Source organism: Delphinapterus leucas, chromosome 6 (assembly GCF_059928025.1).
Source record: "Delphinapterus leucas isolate spDelLeu-1000000601 "Yukka" chromosome 6, BTC_Dleu_Yukka2, whole genome shotgun sequence".
In the NCBI taxonomy this organism is placed as follows: Eukaryota; Metazoa; Chordata; class Mammalia; order Artiodactyla; family Monodontidae; genus Delphinapterus; species Delphinapterus leucas.
In genome coordinates, this window is record NC_143134.1 from 122,813,182 (window position 1) to 122,832,500 (window position 19,319).

The 19,319-nt window shown below is 55.6% G+C and overlaps 1 protein-coding gene across 1 annotated transcript in view; it reads left to right on the top strand.

Moving 5' to 3' along the window:
* SARDH (sarcosine dehydrogenase) overlaps window positions 1–19,319 on the top strand; it is a 62,686-nt gene that overhangs the window by 28,492 nt on the left and 14,875 nt on the right. The window contains exons 12-15 of the mRNA XM_089913982.1: window positions 3,946–4,084; window positions 5,720–5,833; window positions 10,271–10,418; window positions 14,031–14,124. Coding sequence (XP_089770108.1) covers window positions 3,946–4,084; window positions 5,720–5,833; window positions 10,271–10,418; window positions 14,031–14,124 — 495 coding nt within the window. The remainder of the gene's footprint in view (window positions 1–3,945; window positions 4,085–5,719; window positions 5,834–10,270; window positions 10,419–14,030; window positions 14,125–19,319) is intronic.

Sequence of the window (19,319 nt, forward strand, 5' to 3'; positions counted from 1 at the left end):
TGAGGACAGTGGCTTCCCGGGGTCGGGGCACTACTAGACAGACCCAGCTGACGAAGAGCTCATCGTTTCCACCTGTGTAAACTTGAGTGGCCCACGAACTGCCCCTGGGCCTCAGAGGGCACCCGGCTGTGAGGCTGCTAATCACAGTTGCTCCCAGGCAGTGGTGTCTGTACCACACGGGGCGGGAGGAGATGGCGTGGGCCCCTCACACACCGTAAATGCTCCCTAAGTGGCAGCTTTGCTGTTATAATTTTTTTTTTTTTTTCCCGTAAAAGCAGTGGGATTGGCACATCTGCTCAGCGATGGGGTGAGGGGTTTAGGGCAAAGATGGAGTGACATTGCAAGGGAAGACCAAGCAGAAAAAGCAGATGGACAGCAGAAAACCTTGAGACTGGAGCCAAGCGTTTGCGTACCGTATGGAGGGAAATAATGAGACATGTTGCCTTGTTTTTTTTGTTGTTGTTTTTTTGTTTAAAAAAAAACAGCTTTATTGAGATATATTCACATACCATACCACCCAACCACTTAAAGTGCACAATGCTTTTAGTATTTTCAGAGGGTTCTGCAACCATCACTGCAATCTAATTTTAGAACCTTTTTATCTCCCCCCCAAGGAAACCCTATACCCATTAGCCCATTTTCTCACCGCATCCCCCCCTTCCGGCAGCCACTAATCTACTTCCTGTCTGTGTAGCTTTACCTCATCTGGACGTTTCACGTGATGGACTCGTACAATGGTGGTCTTTTGTGACTGGCATAATGTTTTCAAGGACCATCCATGTTTTAGGAAGTCGTCAGTACTTCATTACTTCTTATTCTGAACGATATTCCATTACATGGATACACTCCTTTTTCTTTATCCGTTCATCTGTTGATGGACATTTGCGTTGTTCGACTTTCGGGCTATTATGAATAATGCTGCTCTGAAAATGTGTGTGCAAGTTTTTAGACAGATGTTTTCATTTCTCACGGGTAAATATCTAGGAGTGGGATTGCCGGGCCATGTGGTAGCTCCACGTTTCATGTTTTGAAGATCTGCGAAGGCTTTTCCAAAGTGGCCGCACCATTTCACACTTCCGCCCGCTGCGGACGAGGTTCTCGTTTCTCCATCCTCATGAGCACATGTAGTTCTCTTTTTGACGCTAGCCATCCGGGTGGGTGTGAAGTGGTATCTCAAAGATCTGAGTTGCATTTCCCTAATGACTACTGGCGCTGAACATCTTTTCATGTGCAGATTTAGCCATTTGTATATCTTCTTTGGAGAAATGTCTATCCAGATATTTTGCTCAGTTTTAAATTGAGCTATTTGTCTTTTTATTGAGTTATAAGAATTCTCCGTACATCCTGGCTACAAGTCCCTTCTCAGATTTATGATTTGTAAACATTTTCTCCCCTTCTGTGGGTTGTCTTTTCACTTTTTTAATGATATCGTTGGCAGCACGAAAGTTCTTAATTTTGATGAAGTACAGCTTATGTAGTTTTTCTTTTGTCCCTTGCGTTTTTAGTGTCATATTTAAGAAGGCGTTTCCTAACCCAGGTCACAACGAGTTACTCTTCTGTTTTCTTCTCAGAATAGTATAGTTTTCGGTCTCGTACTTAGGTCTGTGGTTCATTCTGATGAAGCTTTGTGTGTGGCGTGAGGAAGGGGTCCAACTTCGTGCTTTTGCAGGCGGCTGTTTGGGTGTCCCAGCACCATTTGTTGAAGATTATTCTTTTCCCGATCGAATTGCCTTGGCATCCTTGTGAAAAATCAACTGACCATAAACGTCAGGGTTTATTTCTGGACTCTCAATTCTATTCCATTGATCTGTATTTCTGTCCTTATGCTATACCACGCTGTCTTGAGTACATTAGCTTTGTAGTAAGTTTTGAAATCAGGAAGTGTGAATCCTCTAGCTTTGTTCTCCTTTTTCAAGATTGTTTTGAATATTCTGGGTGCCTTGCATTTCTGTATGAATGTTAGAATCAGTTTGTCAGCTTCCGCCAAGAAGCCAGCCGAGATTTCGGTAGACTCTGTCTAATCGGTAGATTGATTTGGGGGGTACAGTCATCTTAGCAATAGGGAGTCTTCATTTCGTAAACATGAGAGGTCTTTCCATTTATTTAGGTCTTTAATTTCTTTCAAAGATATTTTCTAGTTTTTAAGTACAAGTTTGCGCTTCTTTTGTTAAATTTATGTGTAAGCATTTAAAAATTCTTTTTGATGATGTAAATAGAATTATTTTCTTAATTTCATCGATTGTCCATGGCTAGCGTATAGAAATACAAAAATTTTTTGTTTGTTGTATAGTGACCCTATATCCTGCAACCTTCTTGAACTATTTTATTAGTTGTAATAGTTTTTCAGTGGGTTCCTTAGGATTTTCTGTATGTAAGATCACATCATGTGCAAATAGAGATGGTTTTACTTCCCCTTTTCCAGTCTGGATGCCTTTTATTTTTCTTGCCTAATTGCTCTGGCCGGGACCTCCAGTACAATGTTGAGTAGAAGTAGCAGAGTGGACAGTCCTGTCTTGTTCCTGATCTTAGCGTGGGACATTTAGTCCCTCACCATTAAGTATGTCAGCTGTGGGATTTTGTTCATGCCCTTGATCAGGTTGAGGAATTTCCCTTTTAGCCCTAGTTTACTTGGAGTTTTTATCATGAACAAGTGTTGGATTTTGTCAGATACTTTTTCTGCATCTATTGAGATGATCATTTGGATTTTGTTCTTTATCCCGTGAAGATGGTACGTTACGTCGATTGATTTTGGGGTGGTAAACCAGTCTCCCATTCCTGGGATAATCCCACTTGATCGTGGTGTGTAATCCTTTTTATATGTTGTTGGATTTAGCTTGCTAGTATTTTGTTGAGGTTTTTGTGTCTGTATTCATGAAGGATTTTGGTCTGTAGTTTTCTTATGAGGTCTTTGGTTTTGGCATCAGGGGTAATGCCGGCCTCTTGGGAAGAGTTTGTGAAGAATTGGTATTAATTCTTTTTTGAATGTTTGGTAAAATACACTAGTGAAGCCATCTGGACCTGGGCTTTTCTTTGTGGGGAGTTTTAAATGACTAATTAAGTCTCTTTTTTATTATAGATGGATTCAGACTATTTCCCCTTCAGTCGGCTTCAGTAATTTGTGTCTTTCTAGGAATTTCATTTCATGTCTAATTTGTTGGTGGACAGCTGTTGACAGTATTCCTTAAAATCCTTTGCTATAAATTGGTTAGTGATATCCCTCTTTCATTCCTGATTTCAGTACTTCGAGTCTTCGCTGTTTTTTCTTGGTCAGTCTAGCTAGTGATTTGCCAATTTTTTTGATCTTTTCAGAGAAACAATTTTCAATTTTGCTGATTTTCTCTATTTTTCAAGATTTCATTTATTTTCTTTCTAATCTTTAGTATGTCTTTCCTTCTGCCTGCCTTGCCTTCTGCCTACTTTGGGCTTAATTTGCTCTCCTTTTCTAGTTTCTCAAAGTGGAGAAGTTAGGTTACTGACTGGAGAGCACTTGCAGGTGTAAAACTTCCGTGAGCACAGCACTAGCTTCATCCCATCAGTCTGCATAAGTTGTATTTTCATGTTCATTCATCTCCAAGTGTTTTCTAATTCCCTTTCTCTTTGATCCGTTGGTTATCTAGGACTGCGTTGTCTAACTTCACTTATTTGTGAATTTCCCAATTTTTCTTCCACTACTGATTTCTAATTTGATTCCACTGTGGTCAAAGAACATATTTTGTATGATTTTAACCCGTTTGAATTTATCGTCTTGTTTTATGGCTTCTGGTCTACCCTGGAGAGTGTCTCCTGTGCTTAAAAAGGATGGTCACCGTGTGTTCCTAGCTGGAGGTGGGGAAGGCAGGAGGGGCTCTCGGAGCAGGACAGCAGCCAAGGGCCCAGTGCCCCAGGGTCTGGGGGAGGAGTCAGGTCCCGGAGCCCACACAGCACCCCACCTCTGGAACTTTTCAGATCAGGAAGGAGTGTCTGGCCTGCAGAGGGGCCGCTGCTGTGTTTGACATGTCCTACTTCGGGAAGTTCTACCTGGTGGGCCTGGACGCAAGGAAGGCCGCCGACTGGCTCTTCTCGGCCGATGTCAGCCGCCCCCCAGGTACAGAGCCCAGGTGGGCCACGCTTTCCCACTTCGGTGCAGCCACGGGCACTGAGACGAGACAGCGAGCTGACCCTGTCCTCTCTGGGCTCATCTGGCTCATGGCTCCGCCCCCGGGGCCTGGCCCTGGGTCCCCGTGTCCAGACCCCTCTGCCCTCCTGGCCGAGCCCCCGGCCCCAGGCCCCCTCCACCTTCCTCCCTCCCTCTACCCTCCGTCTCCTCCTCCATCCTCTTCCCCGCCCCCGCCCCCGCTTTTACTTTGTTCCAGACAGGATTCCAGGCAGCAAGTCCTCAGAACAGTCTCCTGGGGCTGGGGAACCTGTCCACTTCCCCCCTAGGAATGCTCTCCCCAAGTAGGGTTTCTAGAATTAAACAAAAACACAGGGTGTTCAGTTCCATTTGAATTCTAAATAAAGATGAATAACTTCTTAGTGTAAGTATGTCCCATGCAATATTGGGATATTCCTGTCCTTTTTTATCACACATCCCCATCCACCCAACCCCAAACTCACCCAGCCCCATTGCTATTAGTTTCCTAGAGCTGCTGTAACAAAGTACCACAAACTGAGTGGCTTTAAACATCCTAAGTGTGTTGTCTTACAAGACTGGGGCTGTAAGTTCAAACTCAGGGCCGTGATCCCAAGAACGTAGAATCCCTCCTCGCCCCTCCTGGTTTCTGGCCGTGGCCACCATCCGTGGCTTTCAACCACGTTGCTCCAATCTCTGCCTCTGAGTCACACGGCCTTCTCCCTGCATTTTCTTCTTCTTTTAAGGGCACCAGTCACGTTGGATTAGGGCCCCACTCTGATGACCTCTGATCACCCTAGCATGATCCCATCTGCAAAGACCCTATTTCCAAATAAGGTCCATTCACAGGGACTGGGGGTTAGGACTTCAACATACCATTCTGGGGGACACAGTTCAACCCATTACACCATTTATCCAGCCAACCCACCTGCCCACCCCCTCACATGTACCTGCTACTCACCTCCCCTTAATCCCCCACGTCCCATTTATCGTGCCAACACCCTTCTACCCACCCACCCGTCCCCTCCTTCCATCCGTGCTCCCCCCCACCCTCTCCCCACCTCCGCATTCTCTCATCCATCCATCCATCTACTCACATCCCCTTAATCCCCCGCGTCCCATTCATCATGCCAACACCCTTCTACCCACCCACCCGTCCCCTCCTTCCATCCGTGCTTCTCCCCACCCTCTCCCCACCTCAGCATTCTCTCATCCATCCATCCATCAACTTCCTTTTTCATACTCATTTATTCATCAGCCATTCAAGGAGCTTCTGCTATGCCAGGCATGGCGCTAGGAGCGCCCAATGAATGAGATATAAATCCTGCCCTTAAAGACGTCCCAGCGTGGGGGTGGGGTGGGTGGGAAGGAGGGATTTGAGGCATTTCTAGAAGAAAGAAGCCTCCCTCCTGACCCTTCCTCCTCTGGGCATGGCAGTGCTGGGTGACCTGCCCATCCCTCTCTGGGTCATTCAGTCATGGTGGCATCACTGAGACGAGGGGCCTTTCAAGGTTGCCCCCCTAGGGTATCTGACCAAGGGTTACCCTGAGCTGAGGGGCCGCCCCGCTAAATGGCTTCCACATTCTGGGGTCTTCGTCCTGTCCGCAGGCTCCACGGTGTACACCTGCATGCTGAACCACCGTGGGGGCACCGAGAGCGACCTGACCGTCAGCCGCCTTGCTCCCAGCCCCCAGACCTCCCCGCTGGCCCCTGCCTTTGAAGGTAAGCGATGCCTCGAGGATCCAGCAGTGCCCTCAACGCAGCCCCGCTCGGTGAGGTGGCCGCCGACGCAGGATGCACTGGGAAGGGCTGCCGAGGCTGCTCTGGAATCACGCGTGTGCCCGCTGCAGTCAGGGCCTGGGAGATCAGAGGTCTCGCTTCAGGCTGAATGCGGCCTTTGTTCAGGCAACGATGCTGGGCTTCCAGCGCTCAGTGATTATGCCTTTGAACCTGCCCGTCCCGCAGGGTTTCGGAGTGGCCACAGCGTGCGCGTGCTCAGCTCACCTGCCCGGAAGAGAGTGAGCCGAGGATAAGGCCACGCCTCCCTCGTGGAGAAGTTAGCTCCTTTCTGACACCCGCATCTATGCTGAATTGGCTTGCTCCGTTCCCATGTAACTCTCAGTCTCAGACTGGGGCAGGTCCTTAGAAGATATCCAGCTCTGTGCCCAAGCTGACACCCACACTGCCCTCTGCAGGCCCTCTGCTTCTGCTTGCATGCCTCTTGTGATGGGGAGCTCATTACTCGTATCCCTTGTTTGCACAGGTCTGACTACGCTGAGCCAGATCTGCCCCCATCAGTTCACCTCCCCGACCCACCCTTTGGTCCACATGGGAGCAGTCGAATCTCTAGTGCTGCAAGCCTGTCTCTGTCAGGGAAGAATAGCGATGGCTAAGCTTCACAGAGCGTGGGAAGCATCCCCTCTCTCCAAGAAGGGGCCCCCTTGCCACCCCTGGGACACTGGATTTGCAGGGGAGAAAGGATTCAACTGTGCTGCTCTCCGTGCGGCTGCACTGTGCCGTCGGGGGAAGGGCCACTGTCAGCCCGTTCAGGAAACCTGGCGGCCCCAGCTCCCGGCCTGGCTCAGTGCTCCTGGCCATTCAGTTGCGTGGGACTCAGTCACGGGGGACGGGGGCGAGCTGTGGCCTGGGCACTGGGAGAGGGAGGTGCAGGAAAAGCCCGATAGAACACTGGGTGGGATTGTGAGGGGGTGGGAAAGAGCGAGGATTATGGGAGGCCATGGGAAGCAGGTGAGCCAGGATGAGGAAGGTTTCCTGGAGGAAGTGATGTCTGGCCTGAGCCTCGAAGGATGGATAGGAGCCACCTGATAGAAAGGTGTGGAGGGAAGAACGCGGGAGGTGCCTGTGAGGAGCTGGGCGGAGAGGGGCGTTTTGACAAGGGCCGCTGGAAACTTTGTGTGGCCTTCACACCCCAGGAGAGGGGAGGCCCGGTCCAGCCACAGCTGCCATCCTTAGACAGCGAGTCTAGCTGGGGAGACAGAACAGAGGGACCCCAGTGCGTGTGCAGGTCCCTGAAATCCTGGCTCTGCCACTGCCTGGCTCGAGGCCCGCCTCTCTGAGCCTCAGTTTCCCCATCTGTGAAGTGGAGACAAATGACCCACCTCCCTGAGCTGCTGCAGGGAGTTGAGCGAGAGTCTGGGGGTGCCAGGAGGGCTGGGGAGCAGCCTCCCTGAGCTTGTTTCCCCACCTGGAAACTAGTCCCTGTCACAGGGGGGAGTCGTCACCAGGGCTCTGTAAGCTGAGCCACGGCCCAAGGGGGCAGCTTCTTGTGCCCTTCCCGATGAGTCTGGTGGATTCCTGGCCCTGGAGGAGAACTCGCCTGCCAGGGCAGGAAGAGCAGGCTCTGAGAGGAGGGGAAGGGGAAGTGTTAATGGACCCCGGAGATGTTTCTCCTGGACGCTGGGGGCGTCTGCCTCAAGTTAAACGGCCGCCTGGTGGGGAGGTTTGCACTTGGTGGGTTCTTGACCTGCCAGGGCGTGTGCAGATGACAAGCAAGTCACAGTGGTCTGTGGAGCATGCTAAAGGTCCCGGCTTCACCGCTGAGCACAGAAAACCCACATACGGACCTGGTATTTTCAGCCTTAAAAAAGCGGTACTGTTCCTGCTGTGAACACGCATGTCCATTCGGTGCGCGTGTTTATACCTGTTAGGCCAGATCACCATTAAGACAAGAGGATGTGCGTTTCACGTGTGATCAGGGTTGTGTATAAGGCAGCTGTCCATCTTAAATGGGATTTTGAACAGCATTTTACATCACAAAAGGAGTACATACCTGTAGGAAACATTTGGACAATTCTGAAAAGTACAAAATAAAGTCCACAGCTCCCGGCCCGAGCCAGAGCCCTGGAGCCTGCCCTCTGACCGCCCTCCCTGCCATGTCCGCTGTGTGGGCTGGACCTGGACCTGGGCTGACCGCTGGCCTCAGGACCTGGCACTTCGTGATGTTTTTCATGAGAGACAGCTGCCCAGAGGAGGCCAGGCCCCGCAGCTGCCGTCTGTCTGGAACCAGGTGGCTTCAGTTAACGCTTGAGTCCCCCTGGGAGGGGCCTCGGCATGGCTGCAGACGGGCGGGGCCACGCGGGGGCCACAGAGCATGCTCCGGGCGCTGGGGTAGAGGATGCCGCTGGAGACTCGATCCTCAGAGGTGTTCTCAATCCAGCGTCCCAGGAGCCCCCAGCCCAGGTAGCAGGGGATCCTTTGGGGATCAGCTCGTTTGTTTGGCCTTTGAGTTGGGTCTGGATGGACAGCCAGGACTGAGGGCGCAGACGGGCACACAGAACGTGGGGTGACGAGGTCAGGGATGTTCCAGAGGTCACCTGGACGGGGCGGGAGGACGACCAGGGCTCTGGCTGGGGTCTCCACGTGGGGGGCTGATGGCAAAACCAGGGGCTCTTCTGCTCTCCCCCCGGCTGCTGCTGGTGGAACCTTGGCTTGGAGGGGGCGAAGAGTTCCCAGCTTCACGCTTCCAGGTGTGGTGGCCTGACCAGTCCCAGCTCCAGGACCTTCCATCAGAGCCCAGCCAGCGAGTGCTTCTGGGAAGGGAGCTGAGGCCCCAGGCCCCCCCACCCCATCCCCTGTCCCCGTCTGGGCTCTGCTACGAGCTTCACGCTCCCCTGCCGGAGAAGCAAAGTGGGGCGTGTCTCTTTTTCAATTATAGTAGGTGCCCGCACCTATGATCACAATGACATGCTGTTCCACTGCTGTGGAAGCCTCGGGGAGTGGGGGCCAGTGTGCGGAAGGGTGTCTAGGCAGGATTCTCCAGACTCCGCAGCCTCCCCGAGAGCTGCTGCCCCCCCTCCCACGGACAACGCCAGCTCTGCCCAGAGTGGGCTGGGGGCTGGTGCCAGGCCGGCCCCCCGCGGGGCCCAGAGTGAATGGCGCGGAAAGCTGAGAGAAGCAGCCCTTGGGCAGGACCGGACCCCCGGGGAGGGAGATGAGTGTCCCAGTGCGTAACCATCCCGGTTCCTGGTTCCTGAGCCCCAAGCTGGGCTCCTGGTGCCGCCATAGCTCCTTCAATCACCCCAGCAGCCTTGTGAGTGGGGGGTTCTGGCCTCATTCCCATTGTACAGATGCAGAAACTGAGGCTGGAAGTCAGGGGTTGACTGGGTACCATCACTCTGAGATGGGGGAGCCCTGCTGGGAGGAAGGAAGGAAGAGAGGGAATGGGATGGGGAGAAGGGCACATAGAAAATGCAGAGGAACGAAGCCCCTTCCAGGCCTGCCACCTCCACCAGGTCATGGGGGGAGTAGTCAGTGAGAGCCTGCCCGCCCAGGGCACACACACAGTGGCTGAATCTCACAGCATCCCTGTGGATGAGGTGCATTCACCCCAAATTGCAGATGACATTTCGGAGGCTCAGGCAGGCTGCATGAGGGGTCCAGGGCCACACAGCTGTCTGAGGTCACAGCCCCCCGGGGCAGTGGCTCTCCCAGGACACTGGGCCAAGGTGAGCTCCCCTCCTCTCAGCAGTACCCGGGTGGCAGCATGGCCCAGTGGATGCTCCACAGGCCGTGGACTCAGAGCTGGACAGAGGCCAGTCTTCTCACACCGTGTGACCTCTCTGAACCTCAGTCTCCTTTTCTGAAACCCGAGGGTGGTGACGAGTGTCCGTCTCCTCAGAAGGATCAACGGTGTATTGCCTGTAACACCCCGGCTCAACACCAGCCCCCATAAGGCCATGGCAGGGATCCTAGAGACCGGGGGTCCATGGGAATATGAAGAGAAACGGGAGCTGGTCAGGACGTTGAGGCTCAGAGAAGGAAAGAGACTTGTCCAAGCTCACCCAGCACTGGCAGCTGAGGTGGGACTCACAGTCTCCCCACGGCGTGATGGCGCTGGGAGCTCTTACGCTTTCTTGGATCACAAACCCTTTGAGAAGTGGGAGAAAGCCTCAGACTCTCCCAGAAAATGCTCCCTTGACACGTGCAGCCCTCAGGGGGTCCCGCACCCAGCCCCTCCTCCCCACATTTCGTCCTGCAGGTGATGAGAACCCAGGGTCCCTTGGGAGTGTCCCCATCACTTGGGCCTTTGTCATTCAATTTCAAGGAAAGAGTGTTTGCTCCACGAGGCCTCAGGCCATCCCTTCTGCCCCGCCTCCTCCGTCCCACAGTCCTGCGCTGAGTCCCATGCTTCTCCTCCAGGGGACGGCTACTACCTGGCCGTGGGCGGGGCTGTGGCCCAGCACAACTGGTCCCACATCACCACGGTGCTGCAGGACTGGAGGTTCCGGTGCCAGCTTGTCGACAGCTCCGAGGACCTGGGCCTGATCAGCGTCCAGGGCCCAGCCAGGTGAGGAGAGGGCGGGGAGCCAGGCACCGGGGTGCACCTGGGCCCTGGGCCCTTGGCCCTCTATCTGGGGCCCGGGGCAGAACCACTTACTGCTTCAGAATGGGGCATTGTGGTCAGTAAGCTCAACGTGCCAGCGACCTCAGAGAGGCCACACCAGAAGGACGCTTTTCGAAGCACTAGAATACAGAAAAGCCCTTAATAAAAGACTCAGACTGAGCCTTACTCTGAAGCAGTATGTGAGGGTTCAGTGGTCACGGAAGGGCCAACGAGGGTGTCTCTGGACAGCTGATACAGACTAAGAATCATGTACGCCATCTCTAGGTGGCAGAGCCAGGCTGGGGTTCCACGTGCTACCTGGGCTCAGAATAATGCTCTACACCAAGAGGTGGCCTGCTGCTCCCTAAACCCCCCCAATGACTAGGTCTACAGACGGTCATTCACTCCTTAATTCATTCTATGAGCGTTTACTGAGCTGTGTTCCCACCCATGAGGAATCAGCTCCTGGAAAGCCCTCGGATTCTAGCTCGTGCGTGGAGCCACACGACGGTCTTAGGCAAAGGGGCACCTGAGCAGCTGTGCACGTTGGAAAGATCCCTCTGGCTGCGCTTCGGAGAGGGGACTGGGGGATAGGGGATAAGAGGGGAAGCACAGCGTGTTAACATCGACCAGTCAGGGGCCTGGGATGTGCCAACATCTCCTCCAATCGTGATCATAGCCCTTTGAGGTGGTTAGAAGTATCTTTATTCTTATTGGTGAAGAAGAGAGGACGGTGCCTCTCCAGCCAGGTTATCCCAAAGCTGACGCTTAGATGAAGCAAGGCCGTGTCCACGGGACATCTCTGTCAGCCCAGGGTCATGCCAGGATCCCCAGCCAGTGCACTCAGACCCCGCCACAGGGTCCATTTTCCCTGGTTCTTTGGAGCTGACCAAGCCTGCAGCACCCCAGCTGGGTCCTGGACTGGCGGACCTCCCCTCCCGGCCAGAGTTGTAGCTGGCTCTGCGCGTGCATCATCTCGCACAGAGGCACACGGCACACACATGGTATGTGCTCTCTGAATCACGGCTGGTTGTGTACCTTAACCATCAAGTGCTGGACTTCAGGCTTCTCATGAAAACCAATATTTATTAGGGGGCCCTTGGAGGGGACACTGCGGGAAATGAGAGGTCAAGGCTTGGAGCTCTCTGAAGGGACAGTGTTTCAGGCAGAGGAGGCAGCAGGTGCAAAGGCCCTGTGGCAGGAGGAAAAGCAGTGAGGCCAGGGCCATAGGAGGCATGCTCAGAGGGCAATGGAGGCGAGAGCTTACAGGTGCAGAGGCTGCTCCTCCAGGAGAGGGAACTGAGCAGAAGAAGGGCTTTAATGGGGTCTCTGGTTCTGGGCCAGGGAGTAGGAGGCCGGCAGGTGAAGCAGGGATTCTGAATGGAGAGTGATGAGCCATGTCCAGGTGGTCAGTGGGTCCAGTGTGTGGGGCTCCTCTCCCCACACACTGACCTCCGCATCTCTGGGCTGAACGGGGTGGGCGTCCTGGCCTTCTGAGCTCGAGGCCGTCCTCGGAAGCCTCAGCTTCATTGCCACTGCGACCTTGGCCAGGGAGTGGGCCATTTTTGGTTTGGTGGTGGGGGTGAGCGGGCAGGGGAGGGAGGGGGTACCAGACAGACAGATCAAGGTGTGGCCCCGGGAGGACAGGCCAGCCTCTTCCAGCCTCATTAGAAGCTGCTCAAGGAGGGTGGCAAGTGACGGCTGCCAGGGCAGGAAGACAAGCTCTCCTCCTCCTGGTAACTTCTTAGCTTTCTCCCCCAAATTGTCCTCGCTCTTTCAAAAATAACCCAAAGTTTCTTGTATGAATAATAATGTTACCAGCACCGCTGACAAGGGCTAAACTTTCTGAGCTGTTAGGTGGAAAGCATTCGGCGCGGCACCTGGACCATGGGAGAGGCTGTATGACCTGCTGACCGATAGAACTTTCTGGAAATATTCCATAATTGGTGGTCCAGTACAGTAGCCACTAAGCTGTATGTGGCCACTGAGGCCTTGAAACGTGGCAGTGAGACAGAATGTTTTACCTTAATTAACTTAAGCTCAAGAGGCCACACGTGACTAGGGGAGACACGGCGGGGGACAGTGATTGCCATTGTAGATGTTAGTGCCACGGCGCTTGGCATGTGCTTTCTGGTGGCTGCCCCCTCACAAGGGCCCCGTGAGGTGGCATCGCTGCCCTCCTGGAGCGGACGAGGGGACCGAGGCGAGGCTGGGGTGGGAGTGAGTGAAGGAAGCAGGACCTGAACCTGGTCTCTGACCGGAGCCGGTGCCCTCTGGTGCTACCTGCTGCCCCTTGGCAGAGGGACAGCCTCCTGCACCCCGACCCGTGCTTGGCAGACCTGCCTGCCCAGCTTGGTGCCCGAGCTGGGGTACCCCTGGCACTGCTAAGGCCACGCTGGCCCCGGGTGGCAGCTCCAGCCTCCTTCCTCCTTCCCCTGCTGGGAAGACCAGGGAGCAGCCCTGGCCCCATCCGCCCAGGGCCGCGGAGAGGATGGGCTTCTTAAGGACTGGGTGTGGGTTCTCCAGGGGCTGGCACCACGTGGGTGCCGGGGTGTTACATAAGGATCGTGACACACTGCAGCACGCTGGGCACCTCGGGCAGGCGTGGGCGGGCAGCTCCCGGCACCGTGGGGCTGGGGATTAGCCTCAGAAGCGTTTCTGGGCACTGGCTGGGACCCCTGCGAGGCAGAAATGGTGGGGCTGTCTCCTGCCAATGGGGAGCTGGCCCTGCAGTGCAAAGCCAGCCCATTTTCAATCAGCCCTATTTACCAGTTGTCCTCTCTGTGCCAGGCATAGGGGCCCTGTTGGCACAGAGCTCCTGGTTCAGTGGGGGCAAGTATCAATACAACCAGTGTGAGAGGTACCCTGGCAGGAGATATATCAGGGCTGTGAGCTCAGACCGGGGGGCAGTGTGGGGTGGGGGGGTGGGGCGGGAACCTGACCCAGACTCAGGGAATCAGGGAGACCTTCTTGTAGGAGGTGACGGATGCACCAAACCTGAAGGATAACAAAAATTTAAACTGGGGCCGGGGCACCCGGTGGAAACATGCAGGGGAGCAAGAGTCAACTAAGTCCTGGAGGGAGGCAAGGGGCACAGTGCCCAGGAACTGAAGGTTTCCACGGACACCAAGAGGTCTCAGGTAACCCATCCAGCATGAGAGCCAGACTGCCGGGCCGGCAGGGCAGGGGAGCTGAGGAGGGCGGGCCATGCCCTCGGGGGCCTGTGGCATGAAGGGCATAAGCTGGCTAGATAACTGCCCCAGGCCTTGGTTCCCCCATCTGAGAAAGGAGAGCTTGTGAGCGCCCATCTCTGAGTCCTGTCTCTGCCCAGGGCTTGGTTGTTCCTGTCACTGCTCTGATGAAGGTGCCTTTCTTATCTGACTGGATTTGGGGTGCGTCTCCCTCTTGGTGTGTTTTATTAATAGCATGTTCGTTGGTGGTCTACCCCGTGAGGACAGGGCCCCGTCCTCCTCACTGCTGTGTCCCCAGTGCGTCTCCAGCCCGGGCCACGCACCCAGGAGGGCTGGGCAGGTGTTTGTTGACCGACTGACTGACCAACCTTGCTCTCGCTCACAGCCGGGCCATTCTCCAGGAAGTGCTCGATGCAGACCTGAGCAACGAGGCCTTCCCGCTGTTCACTCACAAGCTGGTGAGAGCCGCCGGGCACCTGGTAGGTACCACCTGGCCGCTGTCCCCTGGGCTATAGGGGGCAGCAGCTGCAAGGGAACAAACCCGGGGCTTGGGAGTCGTGTGCCCTTGGGCACGTCTGTGGACCTCCCTGGACCCTGGTTCCCTACTGTGAAGTGGAGACCACATGTCCTGCCCACAGGCTGTTAGGGCCTCAGACGAGGAATGGGGGTCAAAGTCAGGTATCACCTGTGCCCCACCCAGTGTCTGGCGCACGCTGAGGGGCGCAGTCCCAAGCTTCTGCCAGGGACTTGCCACCTGCGAAGCCGCCCCCAGTGTCCCCTCCTCAGAGGCAAGGGCACGCCCTCCCAGATCAGGGCATTTCCTGCGCCTCCCTGGAGATGACAGCGCTGGGGACAGCCAAGCAATTACGCTGCTCCGGAGGTCTGCGTGTCCTGAGGAGGCAGCCTGTCCTCTGGAGTGTTTCCCCTTCCCCGCCCCCCGCATTGCGGGAGAGGGGAGGGGCTGCTCGGGGTGCACCGCCAGGCCCCGGGGAGCAGCCCCTGCCCGTCCCCCAGCTCCGGAAGGCCGGGTCCCAGGACCGGAAGCTTCTGAGACCGTGGACAGTATCAGGGCCGCGGCGGACTCAATGTCCTCAGAGACCCTGGGGCCGGGGTCCCGGGTCCAGCTCTGGTCAGGCCCTACTCCTGGCCCGTGGTGTCCTTTTTGGAAAATGAGCATCGTGTTCTCCACCCTGACTTCCCGAGGGCAAGGTGAGGAGAAGGCGATCAAGGTGACCTCAGCCGCCGTCAGCCAAGGGCTCGCGAGGCACCAGGCACAAAGCACGTGACTCACGAGTACTTAATACTCACGACAGCGTGGAAGGTTCTAGCATGGGCTTCTCGGCCTCAGCACTGTCGATGACGTTTTGGAACAGATATTCTGGCGGGGCAGGGGGCGCAGCCCGGGCATTGCAGTGTGTGGAGCAGCGTCCCTGGCCTTCACCCACTTGACGCCAGGAGCACCCCCAGATGTGACAACCAAAAATGTGTCCAGACGTGGCCACGCGTCCCCAGAGGCAGAACTGCCATGGCAGGGGAAGAGGGGGTGGGGCAGGGGAGGAGGTGCTGCTCTGTGATTGCCCTGTTAGCAGGTGTGCAGTCACAGCCAGGTGCGTTGAACGAGGTCTTACAGCAGCTCCCGACGTAGGAAATGTTACCCCCAGGACGGATGTTTCCCTGAATTGAGCTCAGAAAAGTTGGATGGACTGCCCAGGCCCGCCCCCAGCTAATGAAACATAAAAAGCGCATGAATATGTCAGTAACACGGAGGTGGCCTTAAGGAGGGGGTGGGTGGACAGACAGCCGGATTCGGGGGCACTTCCCCCTCTTCTACTTCCTTCATGTTCATCTGGGGGGTTTGGGGGGGAAAGTGCTAAGGGATGTTTGTGATCCTGGCCTGCAGAGGGGCTGGAGGTCGGAGGAATCTGGGTCCCGTTAGCAAGTAAACAATGTTTCAATGACATCAGAAAGGAGGCTGCCAGGAGAAACTAGATAAAAGCAGCTCTGCAGAGCCGAGGAGCGCTGGCCCGGCTCTGCTCTGCCTTCCCTCTCTGGAGGCTGTGCTGGGGGGCAGGAAACTGGGGATGTCTCTGTCTAGCTTGCTTCCTGCCTGCTTGGTACAAAGCTGCCTGCCGGGACCAGAGAGGGCGTGCGTTTTGAGAGAATGGCACAGCTCCACCCCAGGCCACAGTGGCGTCTGGCCTGTCCCGACTGCAGCTCTGGCCCTCTCGGCCCCCGTGGGGTCCGTGCAGCGCCCAGCCCTGTCTGGGGCGGCGTTCTGACTTGTGAAGTGGGAGGGGGAGCTGGGAGCTTGGCGTTGGCTCAGCCTGTGTGTGGTTCCGGGGTTTGTGTGGGAGAAGACCAGGTGGGAGCGCTTCCCCTGCCAGCCAAGGGTCGCTCCAGCGAGGCACCTGGGCCTTAGTCTTGGACAATGGGCTGCAATGGGGGCTGGCCCTTCCCGGCCCTGGCTGCCGCCCCAGGCCTGGCCCACGGCCGTCTGGCTGCACCTTGGCCTCCAGGAGCCGGGCTGGGCCGGGGCTCTGGCCGGTGGAAGCAGAGGTCAGACTCCAGGATGAACTCCTGCGTGGGGTAACAGGCACAGGTCGGGGGCCACGGGGTGGGATACATGGGGTGCAGGACATGCACAGGCTCCTTCTCTCCACCGCCTCCTCTGGAACCGGCTTTACTGGTTTAGTCAAAAGCACCTTACCGCTCGTTTCTCTGTTTCCAACCACAGTACACAGTGTGCAGGGCCTGGGTGCCGACCTCACCGCTGACATGACCCCTTTGGGCGTGACCCTTGACCTCTCTGAGACTTCCCTTTCTCACCTGCCACAGAGTCTGGCTGAAGAGTTGATGGGGTGTTTCACTATAAATAGGGAATATTAGTAAGATAAGAACAAACAAAAACCCCTCTAATTCCACCAGAGAGAAAGCCAAGGTTGACAGTGTACTTCCTTCCATCTTCTCTCCCTAATCTCTGCCTGTAAATTTTAAAACAGAAGCAAGATCATCCCATGTACATAGTTTGCACGTTCGGCTTTGTTCTCTTACTAAGTTGCTGTGATAGTTTTCCTGTTCCTTGAAATACTGCCTGAGAACCACTCTGAACGTCGGGTCACCCTCTCCGCTGAGCAGGACATGTGGTTGGGCTGCTTTTTCTCCTTGGAATAACCCCGTGATGGGCTTGCCTTGCCCCTGGTGGGCCTTTTATGACTCTGATTATTGACCTATGACACGTTCCTCAGAACCAGAACCCAGAGACAGAGGCGTCCCAGGGACATGGTCCCAGCCTTCCTGGCCGTTCACCAGTCATTTGGTATTTTCTGTCCCCTAGGGCTTTGGGGCAGGGGCAGGGAGAAGCACAGAGCTTTCCAAGGCCAGTCGCTACCTGAGGCATTTGGCCCATCGGCTCATACGCGGCCAATCTGGACGCCCAGCTGAGTTCTAGCATCCCTTCTAAACTGAAGGTTCTATCCCAGTGCCAAGCTCCCCAACGCTCTCCCTAGAATTAATTCTGGACGTGTTGGCTAGGAGCCTGCCGGGTCAGGGCTCTGGGCTGGAAGACACGGGCCTGGCACTCCGCAGGCTCACAGCCTAGTTGAGGTTGGGGGACGGGAAGGACGCTGCAGCCCTAGCCCAGCCTGCGTTGGAGCGAGGGCCTGGGTGGTGAGAGGAGCCACCGCTGCTCAGCAACTGACGTGGGGGTGAAAAGGGTCCCAGGAAGACGTTCGCGGGGGGAGTCCGGTCCTGCCTTGGCGACCGCGCCTTCTCCTGAGGGCCCCAAAGGCTAGGCTGTGGCTCCTTCATGTCAGTGTTACGGTTTTTGCTGACCTCACGGTGACCCAAGCCACAAGTTCCCAGACGGTCCAGGCCAGGGGCACAAAGGCCTTCCCATCCACTGGCCGGCGAGAAGGATGGGGAAGTCAGCTGACAGCAGGACTTGGGCCATGGGACCTGCACTGGCCACCGCCCTGGCCCCCACCCGACGTGGCCTCACAGGCAGGCGGGGAGGCGGGAACCGGGTCAGCCCGGGATCCGGGCGTCCGGGAGCGCCATCACCTCAGCGCCCAGCAGAGCTGGGGGCCAGCAGGCCTGGCTTCTGGTCCTGCCCTGGCCTCTGTGGGACCACCTCTCTGGGCCTCAGTTTTCCCATCTGTAGCACAAAGTTTAGACAATGACCAAAATCTTTTCTGGCCCGTCCTGTAAGTCTGTCCAGATATCCTGCGTGCTCTCTGGGTCCAGGGGGAGTTTCGTATTCTCCTAAATGGTATCATCGTGTGTTGACACGAGTCCCATCAGTGCTGCGATGCTGGGCCCAGAGCTCGGGGCCAGGTCTTTATGGGAGATAATTGGATGCCAGCCAACCAGATGCAGGAGAGGAATATGTGTGCCTGAGTCATCGGGAAGGCCTCCGGGTCACGAGGGATACGTGGAATGATGAGGGTCAGAGCCCAGAACCACAGATCCTGCCCGAGGGTGGGTGAGCAGGACCCCGCCGCCGCCCACAGTGACCCACGCTCACGGCTAACGCGTGGGTGGGCGGCCGTGGCTGAGCAGTGCCTCCAGCCGAGCAGTGCCATTGTTTTGCAATAATTCTGCGATGCTTGGACCAGCCCCAGGCTTGCAAGATCCTTGCATTCCTAGAGGAAGAACAGAGGGCGGGAGTTGTCCACTTGGCAGCCAGCTGACCGGATGTCCTCAAGGCCAGCGAGGTTCCCAGTGAAAGCCTGCTCCTGGCCTGGTTCCCAGGGGAGGCGCGGTGTCTCCCTGACTCAACCAAGGATGGGGACCCCTTCTGAAAGCATAAGGTGCTGGGCTAGAAGCTCATCTTTAGACAAGGTGATAAAGTGATTTTTTCCTGAAAATTCATTGCAGGTCGAAAGGAAATTGAATTTCTTTTCCTGACTGTGTGTGTCCTTGCTGTGGCACCATTCAGATTCAATTAGTCTGGGATGGAACATTCTCCCACCCCCACGCGTTGTACGGACAGAGGCGGGATGCCCATACCTTCACAGAGCCTGTGTTTGCCAACTGGGTTTTAGCCGTCGCCTAAAAAGTCGCTTTGCACAACTTGTGCAAATTCACCTCTGTCCTAGAGAGCCGGGGGTGGTGTGTAGCTGAGAGACATGGTGGCCAAGGCCACTATTGAGGGGTGTCCCGTGGGGGACAGTGACAGCTTCTTGCCATGAAATTATAAGGACAAGGTGTGGCTGGAATGAGGTTGGGTGGCTTAGAGGGACTCCCAGGAGTGTGCTTCAGAGATTCTGGAAGCTCCTCCAGGGCAGAACCCCGTCCTTTCTCTGCAAGGATGTTCTGATCGTGCGGCCCCTGCCGTTGTCTGTAGGTGCAGACGGGGCCTTTCTGGGGGTGGGCCATAGCGTTTACCACCTGTTTCGAATCTGTGGCTCTTTTTTTGATCCTCTGAGATGGCCAAGTTTGTGAAGTGTGGTTTGAGCATCACACCTTTTATTTATTCTGAATTTTTGAAAATTGGTTTCCAATCACCATCCCCCCATCACCATCACCACCACCACCACCACCATCACCACCATCACCACCGTCACCACCGTCACCACCACCATCACCATCATCACCACCGTCACCATCACCATCACCACCATCATTATCACCATCACCACCACCATCACCATCATCACCACCACCACCATCACCA